The sequence below is a fragment of the Drosophila elegans genome, unplaced genomic scaffold (assembly GCF_018152505.1).
Source record: "Drosophila elegans isolate 14027-0461.03 unplaced genomic scaffold, ASM1815250v1 contig_645, whole genome shotgun sequence".
NCBI classification, from domain to species: Eukaryota; Metazoa; Arthropoda; class Insecta; order Diptera; family Drosophilidae; genus Drosophila; species Drosophila elegans.
Window position 1 is genome coordinate 26,794 of NW_024546011.1, and position 11,626 is coordinate 38,419.

At 39.5% G+C, this 11,626-nt stretch overlaps 1 protein-coding gene across 1 annotated transcript; it reads left to right on the forward strand.

Annotated features, from left to right (window-relative positions):
- Window positions 1-201: 201 nt before the first annotated feature.
- LOC108134991 (odorant receptor 42a) lies at window positions 202-6,496 on the forward strand. The gene is made up of 3 exons (XM_017255524.2): window positions 202-977; window positions 5,987-6,344; window positions 6,410-6,496. The coding sequence occupies exons 1-3, from the start codon at window positions 202-204 to the stop codon at window positions 6,494-6,496; spliced, it is 1,221 nt and encodes a 406-aa protein (XP_017111013.1).
- Window positions 6,497-11,626: the final 5,130 nt, after the last annotated feature.

An 11,626-nucleotide genomic window follows, 5' to 3' on the forward strand; every position in this document is an offset into this window, starting at 1 on the left:
GTACCGCAAGCTTTGCACGGCAGAGTTTTGAAACCTCTTTATTCCACACCCTAATTGATTTTAACAAACGAGTTTTGAAGTGTCACTCATGAATTACCTAAGCCGTCGATTGATGGGCTTATAATCACGCCATTGGCGGCCATATAAAAGGGCTCTGTCGCCTTGATATTAGGGCTATAATTCAAGTTAGAGTGCATCACAATGGAGCTACGAAGAATCTTTCCAGCCTTGTTCACCCGATCGGAAGACTCTCCACCTCGCTCGCGAGACGGGACCCTGTACCTGCTGCGCTGCATCTTTCTCATGGGCGTACGCAAGCCACCCACCCATTTCTTTCTGGCCTACGTTCTCTGGTCCTTCGCCCTGAACTTCTGCTCAACCTTTTACCAGCCCATAGGCTTCCTCACGGGCCTTATCATCCATTTATCGGAGTTCTCGCCGGGGGAGTTTCTCACGTCGCTGCAGGTGGCCTTTAACGCCTGGTCCTGCTCCACCAAGGTGATGATTGTGTGGGCGCTGGTTAAGCACTTTGACGAGGCCAATGTCATCCTCGACGAGATGGACAAACGAATTACGGAGCCGGGCGAGCGTCTGCAGGTGCATCGCGCAGTGTCGCTCAGCAACCGCATATTTTTCTTTTTCATGGCAGTCTACATGGTTTATGCCACGAACACCTTCCTTTCGGCGATCTTAATTGGAAGACCGCCATACCAAAATTACTATCCGTACCTGGACTGGCGATCCAGCACTTTGCACCTGGGCCTGCAGGCCGGCTTGGAGTACTTTGCCATGGCCGGCGCCTGCTTCCAGGATGTGTGTGTGGACTGCTACCCCGTGAACTTCGTCCTTGTGCTACGCGCTCACATGTCCATCTTTGCGGACCGCCTTCGGCGACTGGGTACAGATCCAGCCGAGAGCGAGGAGCAGCGTTACGAGCGACTGGTTGAGTGCATACAGGACCACAAGGTCATTCTGAGGTGAGTTATTAAGCAGGCCGAAATTTGTATGCCTTTGCATTTATTGCGACAATTATGTATTCTTCAAAGCATCTAAATCTTGATTTAGTTCCGTGTACGCTTAAAACATTGGAGCTATGACGATTTTTAGCTCAATTACTCGATCGTTCCTATGGAAGCTATATGAAATCGTTTTCCGATTTTATTAAAATTAAAAGAGTAATTCTGACATTTTAAATCATTTATTAAATTTTAAATGTTCAATAGAAAATTTTATAAATATTAAATAAATAGGGGGTAATATTTTTTTTTAATTTATTTTTTTATATTCCGATTGTTGTCATGCGAGCTATATGCTATGTTATACACATACTGATCTTTAAGCCGGCAAAAATTCTTTGATTTTAGAAATAGATAGTTAGATTGTTCCATAGGCGAATGACATTAATAAAGAATTTCCTCCTCGAGCACAAGATTTTATGTGTAGAAATAATATATTTTTGTGTTCTTTCCGAATGAGGTGGAAGAAGTTTCTGAAACAAGTAAGACGGTTCACGGGTGCACACAATTTTTTGAAAATAAGTTAAAGCCTCAAAGTCAATCCACTGACTAAGGCTAAGGTCAAGAATATTGTTGATTAGATGGGAAGTGTGGTCAGTACGACGGAGACTAACACTTAACGGACAATTGAATTACAAGCAACAGATAATTTTTGCATATCTTGAGTGTCGCAATGCCCAAAGATTTCCGAAGGGTTTTTTGTAAATAACAATACATTTGCTTTTTCTTGGCTTAGACATAATAAATTTACGACAAACAAGAAAGAAAGCAAACTTCGGTAAGCCGAAGTTCATATACCCTTGCAGCTATTGCAAGAACTAAATACTTTTCAAAACATTAAAATTATGATTTACTTGCGTATATGTTGAAAAACATTGAAGCTATGATGATTTGCAGCTCAAATATTAGATATTTATTTTATATATTTTTAGTTATTTCTATGGGAGCTATGTGATATAGTCGTCCAATTTCGATGAAATTTAAACCGTAATTCTGAAATAATTACCCAATACTATATGTCGAAGAACTAAGAAAAAAATTAAGAAACAGCAATGTTATAATTTGCGTAGAAACGGACGCACAGACGGACAGACGGACATGGCTAGATCGACTCTGCTAGGGATGCTGATCAAGAATATATATACTTTATAGGGTCGGAAATGTCTCCTTCACTGCATTGCAAACTTCTGACTGAAATTATAATACCCTCTGCAAGGGTATAAAAAGAAGTAGAGATATAGGTCTAAACTCAGATTGACTTTTCGGTATAGGGACAATTTTCGCGTACTTCCATGCGGAGGGAAAGGTGGATGTGGTTATTGCTGTATTCAAAATGTGTGTAACATGAGTAAGGAGTAAAGCTAACAACAATTTAATACATTTTGGGCTGATGCCATCCAGACCTTCGGCGTTTGACTTCACCTTAAGTAAATATTCAAGGACATCACATTGTCACAGTCTGGTAAGGCATTTAGGTACTTGTTGCATGTAGCTTCAGGTAAATCGAATTGCACAAACTTCCTGTTCAGATCAATGACGTCCACTAGGTTTTGTGAAATCTGCTTGCTTTCCCAATATTATTAAGTCCACGCCAAGTTTTTTTAATTGCTAGATTTTTAAATTCGGACCCATAAAAGTCACACTTTGCAGATCTTATGATCTGCCAACATGATCACGCGCCCGAGTCTATTGTTTTCTAAAAAAAATCGGCTTTATAACGCTTCCACTTATTGTAATATTCGTCACGGATCGCTATACCAGGGATTTTGCTTTGGTTGGATAGTTTTTTGTCTTATTAACACACATTTGACGTGAAATCACAATTGTAATATTCCACTTCCAGTTCAGTGTAGTTAATATTTTTATAGTCCCTAAATTCGTGTCAGAATTATAATCTAAGGTCAAATCATACGTCAGAAAGATAAGGTCATGCTTAGAGAAAACTGGTACAGAGACTTGGTCATACAATAAAATCTTACTAGGGACATTAACAGAGAAAAGGTCAGGAAGGGTATCACAGGTATTGCTAAAATGTGTCAGAGTTTGTAAATTAACTGAGGACAAGCCAATAGATTTGAAACTATCGAGCAGATGTCTTTCTCTTAAGATATTGCTTTTCAGATTCCCAGTAATAAAAACGTCTGTATAGTCAACAGATATTTCAGGCAAAACATTTATTAGTCAATGTAACGATTCGGCTGGTATATGCATCCAATCAATTTCGAAAAAAGTTTTTTACCAGAAAGTTCTAAAAGTAAATATTCAATTTCGCTATCGCTTGGGTGCTTACATTTAACGGAACAATTTTATTTTATGTTTACATAAATAGTTACACCACCAGCATGACTAAAACACAACCATCACACGCAATAGGCAGATCACTTAAATCGAAAAACCAAGTTTCGGACACGCAAATAACATCAACGTTAGACTGGACAAAAAAATTAATTCATCAATTTTCTTTATCTGTGCATTAATATGACGACAATACCATTTTAGATGCAAAAGCCTCACTATTAAGAGCACCAGCCCTATCATGCGATCCAGGTAAGCAACAAAAGTTGTAGCAATGTAGATGAAAAAGAATGGGGAGGAGCTGTTTTTGTTTGTAAGCCCGGATCACTAGAGCGCGATGCAAGCTCATCCATGCGCATGATGAAATTAAAACCGAATAAAACTTAGAAATTCGCATTAAAACTTTTTTTTTTAAATACAAGAAATTTTTCTAGTTTCCGGAAATTTGTTTCTGGTAACTAGGAAATTTTTCTTAACTCAATATATATTAATAATTTTCTAAAATGTGGTGCCCTGACACAAAAATTAAACTAACTTGCAGAGGGTATTATAATTTCAGTCAGAAGTTTGCAACGCAGTGAAGGAGACATCTCCGACCCTATAAAGTATATATATTCTTGATCAGGATCACTAGTAGAGTCGATCTAGCCTTGTCCGTCTGTCCGTCCGTTTCTACGCGAACTAGTCTCTCAGTTCTAAAGCTAATTGCATGAAACTTTCCCAAAAGTTGTCTTTCTATTGCAGGAAGTATATAAGTCGGAACGAGCCGGATCGGACGACTATAGCATATAGCTCCCATGGGAACAATCGAAAAAATAAATAAAAAAAAATATAACTTTGCTGTTTTTTAATTTTTTTTAGTTTTCGACATTTAGTAATGGTTAAATATTTCCGAATAAAAAATATTTCCAAAAAAAATTTATATAAATAACGGTTCTTACCGTTATTTTCAAAGAAATCGGTCTTGTCGCAAACTTTGACCCATTTACTCATAATCAGGACCCCAAAATACATTGAACCTGAAAATTTGAAAATGTTCGGGCGTTGAGGCTTTACAAAACTACAGCCAATATTTGACTTATGTATAATAAATATTAAAAAACATATTTTATTGAAATTTGCATAATTTGAATTTTGCAAGAAAATATATGTCGAATTCTTCGACAGTATTAATTTCAGAAGTTGCGACTTAACGAGCCCCAAATATAGAATACATGCTGTGCACTGTCGCAGTTACAGTCTTTCGTTTTGCCGCGACTTATTCCTAAGTGTACAAGGCGCAGTGCGAAGTCGTCTGCCTTGCGCTCTGGAGATCCGGGTTCTCTATATACGACCTGAAATAGAAAGACAACTTTTGGGAAAGTTTTATGCAGATAACTTTAAAACTGAAAGGCTAGTTTACGAAGAAACGGACGGACAAACGGACATGGCTACATCGACTCTCCTATACTGATACTGATCAAAAATATATATACTTTCTAGGGTCGGAAATGTCTCCATTACTGCGTTGCAACTTCTGACTGAAATATTCTGCAAGGGTATAAAAACCATTTAGCTAGTAACGCATCGATATTGTTCTGTAGGAACTTATTTAAAGCTGAATCTTCAATTGACCTGTCAATTACTAAAGTAAGCCAATTGGAATTAAAGATACTTTTTACTTACCGCTTCAATTTTACAACTACGCAGAAAATCACGCGGTTTAATAGCCTGATTCCATTGCCGCATTAAAACGCATTTAGCCAAATGCGCATTTATTTACACAGGGAATCCCATAAGGCTAAATGCCGCATTTAAAATAAATGCGATTTTTAAATGCGATTAAAAACCATTCGCCCCGAAAGTTTTTAGAAAAAATACTGGAAAATACCGATGTTTAACGATATTTTCTTCGTGCCACCACTACAACAGCTGTTTTCTATAAGCAAGGTTGGCGCAATTTTTGATGTCTTTTGAATATAAAATCTATTTTGTATAAAAATGACTGAAACCTAGTGCGCACGCTGCAAATTCTGCTCACAGTACCACAATGCTTTACTGCTGGATCTCTGGTAGAAAATAACTCCCACATAAACGGGGATCCTTGCCCTTTTTAGAAACAAAACCCGTCATAACAACGCAATCAGCTTCTTTTCCTTGACGTCCAAGTTGGCAAATGCCTCGGCCGCATTATGTATGTCCTGCTGAGCAATATAAAGTTTAGTAAACTCAATCATGTTCATTAATTTTAATTAATTTCTTTTGAATTTGCGAAAATTCAAAAGTAAACAAACCCAGATCAGCTGTTCGTGCCACTCATATGTCGGAGTAGCATCAGCTAAATGGTAATGCGCCAATGGAATCAGGTAAGACTAATATACCAAAAAATCTACCATAAATACACAGAAATTTCAAATTTGCAGCGACACTATTTTTTCGAACTAACATTTGACATAAAAACCATACCAATGTGTCGTGTGTTCATATTAGTAAGCTATTGATATGAAAAACAATCTTTTTGGTAAAAAAAAAATTGATCTGTAAATTTTGAAGGGACATTATTAAACTGCTATTGTTATGTTTTTATTTCTTGCGTATGAACTGGTGTATGTGTAATAGCTGCCAAATATTTTAACCCTTTTAATTTTTGTCTTTTAATATTAAAAAACAGATGCTATTATTCATTATTATTTCAGATTTGTCGACTGCCTGCGCCCAGTGATCTCTGGTACGATATTTGTGCAGTTCCTGGTAGTGGGTTTGGTCCTGGGCTTCACTCTGATTAACATTGTTCTGTTTGCTAACTTGGGATCGGCTATCGCGGCGCTGTCCTTTATGGCCGCCGTGCTTCTTGAGACGACGCCCTTCTGTATACTGTGCAACTATCTCACGGAGGACTGCTACAAATTGGCCGATGCCCTGTTTCAGTCCAACTGGATCGGAGGGAAGAAGCGCTACCAAATGACACTCATGTACTTCCTGCAAAAACTACAGCAGCCAATTACGTTAATGGCCATGAACGTGTTTCCTATATCTGTGGGAACCAACATCAGTGTAAGAAGTTATAAACCTTCACGGCACTGCAAACAACGGTATAATTTAAAATGGACTTATTGCAGGTCACCAAGTTTTCCTTCTCCGTTTTCACTCTCGTGAAGCAAATGAATATTGCTGAAAAGCTTGCCAAGCCAAATGAAGAAGAGTGATGAAAAGATTACATTTTACAAAAAATGTTCAAAAAATAAAGATTATGGCTAATATTTTTTTTAAAATTGGCATATTTGTTATATTATATTTACTAAAAATTCATTAATGGGTCCAAATAGCCAACCAGCGCATTAAAACGCATTTAGGCTGATGCACTTTTCTTTATGGGCTTATGACCCTACATTGTTCACCTCACTTATTGCTCGTTTATTTTTTTAGCTATACGATTTTACGTAAGTGCGAACAAGACAACGATTCCAATGAGCAACGAATGTGGAAAAGTCAAAAGCGATACCCGTTAGTAAAAAATATGGTTTTCGTATAAAAATGCCATTCGATGAAATACCACCGGGGCCGATACATCAATAAGCAAAATTGTATCTAAAATATACAATTTTGTTCATTGATTGGAGTTGACGACTAAACGGAATGAAAAAGCGAGGCTTAAATGTATACAAAATATTTTTTTTCCATTTAAAGGTAACAACGAAAAACCTTTAAACGTTCAAATTAGCGGGATAAATATTGGAAATACAATTGGCACGGTATCGCATACCGAACTATCGATAGTAAAGTCTAATGTAACTTCTCTAACGATCGTACTGTTCTTCCTTCTTCTGTCCACCGCTATCGCCAACGAATGTGTAAAGCTTAATCTGTATCAATTATCTCTGTAATAAAACTATTATACTCAAGCTAAATTACAACAGGTTATGGGCCGCAGCACCCTTCCACTGCGCCAGAAAATAGTTAGCAGAAGATATTGAACAACGAGTGAGATTAAATGGCAAATTTTAATTTGTGGTGAAATTGCCAACGCGCACATAGGCACACATACACATGTGCAAAAATTTGAGACTTCTGGGATTGAGACTGAAGGCGTCAAATTGGTGATAGAGAGAAGAAAAGTGTTCGTTGCTTGTGTAGCTTCGTGAACTAGTTGCTTGTGTAGCAAAAACCAAAAAGGAAGAGTATTCGTTGCTTGTGTAGCAAAACTAAAAGGAAGAGTATTCGTTGCTTGTGTAGCTTCGTGTACCAGTTGCTTGTGTAGCTCCGTGAACCAGTTGCTTGTGTTGCTTCGTGAACCAGTTGCTTGTGTAGCAAAACTAAACGGAAATTATAAAGAAAAATGAGTATTGCTAGTATACGCATAGAGCCCTTGGGCAAGGATAATTTCGACACATGGAAAATACAAATGCAGGCCCTGTTAGTCAAGAACGACTCGTGGAAATATGTGAACGGGACTCTTTTAAAACCCGAAACAAATTTCACGCAGTGGATAAACGAAGATGCAAAGGCTAAGTCCGATCTCATTTTGGCCATGTCAACATCGGTACTAAGGCATACAAGAAACTGTGAAACTTCAAACGATGTATGGAAGAAGCTGCATAGCACTTACCAGTCAACGGGACCAGCCCGTAAAGCCGCACTGTTGAAATCACTGATCCTATTAAAAATGAATGCAGGCGGAGACATGAGAAGCCACATAGATATGTTTTCCGATTTAGTAGACAAAATAAACGAAGTTGATCTCATGAATATTGACGATCTGTTAACAATTTTGCTACTGTACAGTATCCCTGAGGAATATGAACAGTTTCGAATCGCGATTGAAACGCAGGAAAACTTAATCTCAACGGAGGCACTTAAAATAAAGTTATTAGACGAATACGAGGCGAGAAACAGAAATCAAAGCGAGTCGACGCCCGGAGCATTATTGGCACACAAGAAGTATAATAACAGCAATCCGCAAGAATCAGGCACTAATAAAAAGTTTAAGTTTAGATGTTACAACTGCGGAAAAGTCGGTCACCGTGCAGCTGAGTGCAGGTCGAAGCCAATAAAGAACCAGAATGATAGCATGTACGTCAACGCAGCTCATCATACAAGCAGTGATTGCAGTAGCTGGTGTCTAGACTCTGGAGCAACGTCACACATGTGCTCACAACAAAATATGTTCGTAAATCTTGAGCCTGCAGAAGGCCCGGAACTCAAACTGGCAAATGATGAGGCTACAGACATAATAGGATATGGATCCGTGCAGTTCTCGCCAAACAAAAAGTTCACCGCCAGCCTGAAGAACACGCTCTATGTGCCGGACTTAAGGACCAATCTCTTGTCGGTCTCGAAAATATGTGATCACGGCTTCAATATTATTTTCAAGAAGGAGAAAGCTGAAATAATTAGAACTACAGGAGGAGAAATAGTGTTCACCGTTCCTCGCAAATTGGACTTATACCAGTTAGAAGAAAAACTCGAATGCAGCCAGATCACTGCAGGTAAGCAAAACAGCATCCAAGAATGGCATGAACGTTTCGGCCATCTTAATGAGCCGGACCTAAAAGAACTAATAAGAAAAGGTAAAGTACAAGGAGCCAAAGTCGACCTCAAGGAGACTCTTCCAATTTGCGAAGTATGTATCAAGGGGAAGCAGTCCCAAAAGCCGTTCCCAGTATCAGATTCAAGAGCAGGAGACGTACTAGAACTAATCCACAGCGACGTATGCGGTCCCATGCGTACCAATAGCCACGGCGGCATCCGCTACTTTTTGACATTCATCGATGATTTCTCAAAATGGTGCGAGCTCTACACGATCAAAAGAAAGTCTGAGGTGTTCCAGAAATTTAAGGAATTCCAAAACTATGTCGAACGGCGAACTGGAAAGAAGATAAAAACTATCAGGTCAGATAACGGTACAGAATACACTAATAATGAGTTCAAAAGTTATCTTGCAGCCCAGGGAATAAAGCACGAGTATTCCGTAGAATATACTCCACAACAAAATGGTACAGCCGAACGTAAGAACAGGACCCTTGTTGAAATGGCTCGCTGCCTGATGTTGCAGGCCGCACTTCCTCCGAGCTACTGGGCTGAAGCAGTAAACACGGCAAATTACATAAGAAACAGATGTCCTTCAAGGAGCCTATGTGGAGAAACGCCTTTTAAGCTGTGGAACAATCGCGTCCCAATTGTAAGGCATATGCAAAAATTTGGTCAAATTGCATATACACTGGACAAACGACCGAAAAGCAAGTTCAGCCCAAAATCCAAAAAATGCGTATTCGTTGGATACTGCACCGATGCCAAAGCTTATAGGCTGTACGATGTGAAAAATCAAATGTTAATCAAAAGCCGAGACGTCGTTTTCACAAATCTGTTTGGGCACGAGTATAAGTTCGAAGAGTTCATTGAACCTCAGATCGATGTCAACATTGAGCCGGTAGCAGAAAATCAACCAGAAAATGACCAAGATGACAACGAAAGCATCCAACCAGAAGATCCTGAGTCAGAGGAAAATGAGCCAGACGATAGACAGCCAGTAAAATGTGGTCGTGGAAGGCCAAGGAAGCAGTTAACAGGTAAACCAGGAAGACCCAGATTAATTTACAATCAAATACTTGCAGACCAGATCGACACACCTAATCAGCAGGTTGAGTCCGACCAGGAAGATGTTTTCTATGAAGCTACCTCACTTGCAACGAACCCAAAGGAACTAACTGCAAGCGCAGCACTCAAAGGTACAAACGCCATCGAATGGAAGGAGGCATTTATAAACGAGTACAAGTCATTAAAAATGAACAATACCTGGGAAGTTGTTGATCGCCAGGAAAACCAAAGGGTTATCGAAACGAAATGGGTGTTTCGAAACAAAATATTTACCTAACGGAAGGGTAAATTGCCGTAAAGCTCGCCTGGTTGCTGAAGGATTCACCCAACGCGAAGGCATTGACTACGATGAGACCTACTCCCCAGTGTCCAGAATGAGCTCGATTCGAATTGTAATAGCTCTAGCTGCAGAACTCGGACTGGATCTTCATCAATTTGACTTCAACAGCGCCTATTTGAATGGAGAAATTGAGGAAGAACTTTACATCAGCGTTCCACCTGAGTTCCAAGAAATCTTGACTGCTAAAGAGAAAGAAATGTATGGACCTAAAAAGGTGTGCAAGCTAAAAAAGGCTCTATATGGCCTAAAGCAAAGTGGACGTCAGTGGTACAAAAGCTAGATAGTAAGCTCAAAGAACTGAACCTTAAGCCACTCGCCGCCGACAAATGCGTGTACCTGAAGAACGAACAAAACGGAATCCTGATCGTATCGCTTTACTAAGATGACCTCATAATTGCGACCAATAACACCCAAATGCTTTTAAAGTTGAAGCGCGAATTTTCCAGCAAGTTCCAGATGAAAGATTTGGGTAAACTAGCGTATTGCTTGGGCATCGAGTTTAAACAAAACAAAGACAAAACAGAGTTTACCATGGGTCAGCCAAAATATGTTGCAGATATTCTCAAACGGTTCAATATGGAGAATTGTAAGCCCGTAAATACACATCAACACGAATGAAAAATTGTCAACTGAAATGTGTCCAAAAACCGAAAACGAGAAAGAAGTTTCCAGCGTGCCGTATCAGAGTTTAATAGGAGCCCTAATGTGGTTGGCAGTATCAACACGTCCTGATATTGCATTTGCAGTGAGTGCCTTGAGTCAATACAATACAAACTTTGGAAAACAACATTGGATTGCTGCGAAACGGGTATTACGTAACCTAAAAGAAGTGGCAAAGACCTTGTAGGCTACGCCGATGCTGACTGGGCCGCCAACATTGACGATCGCAGATCTTTTTCAGGTTTTGCTTTTAAGTTTGCAGGTGCAGCAATATCCTGGGAATGCCGGAAGCAACGGACGGTTGCATTGTCGAGCACAGAAGCAGAGTATATGGCTCTGTCCGACTCCTCAAAGGAAGCTGTTCATCTCAGAAGCTTTCTACAAGAAATTTTGGGCCAACTGAAGACGACCATTATCTACAACGACAATCAAGGAGCTGGCCAACTTACACGCAACCCCGTGTTCCACAAACGCACCAAGCATGTTGACATCCGTCACCATTTCATCCGAGAGCTGGTTGAAGAAGGAACTATTTCAGTAAACTACATTCCAACGACCGAGATGCCAGCAGACATATTAACAAAGGGACTCAGCGCTTCAAAACACAATACCTGCAAGACAGCCTTGGGTATGCGTCTAGTCGATCAACGCCTTACCAATTGAGGGGAAGTATTGGAAATACAATTGGCACGGTATCGCATACCGAACTATCGATAGTAAAGTCTAATGTAACTTCTCTAAC

Coding starts and splice junctions, on each gene's coding strand:
- LOC108134991 (XM_017255524.2), top strand. CDS start 202: ATGGAGCTACGAAGAATCTTTCCAGCCTTGTTCACCCGATCGGAAGAC. Junction 978..5,986: donor GACCACAAGGTCATTCTGAG/GTGAGTTATTAA, acceptor TTATTATTTCAG/ATTTGTCGACTGCCTGCGCC. Junction 6,345..6,409: donor CTGTGGGAACCAACATCAGT/GTAAGAAGTTAT, acceptor GACTTATTGCAG/GTCACCAAGTTTTCCTTCTC.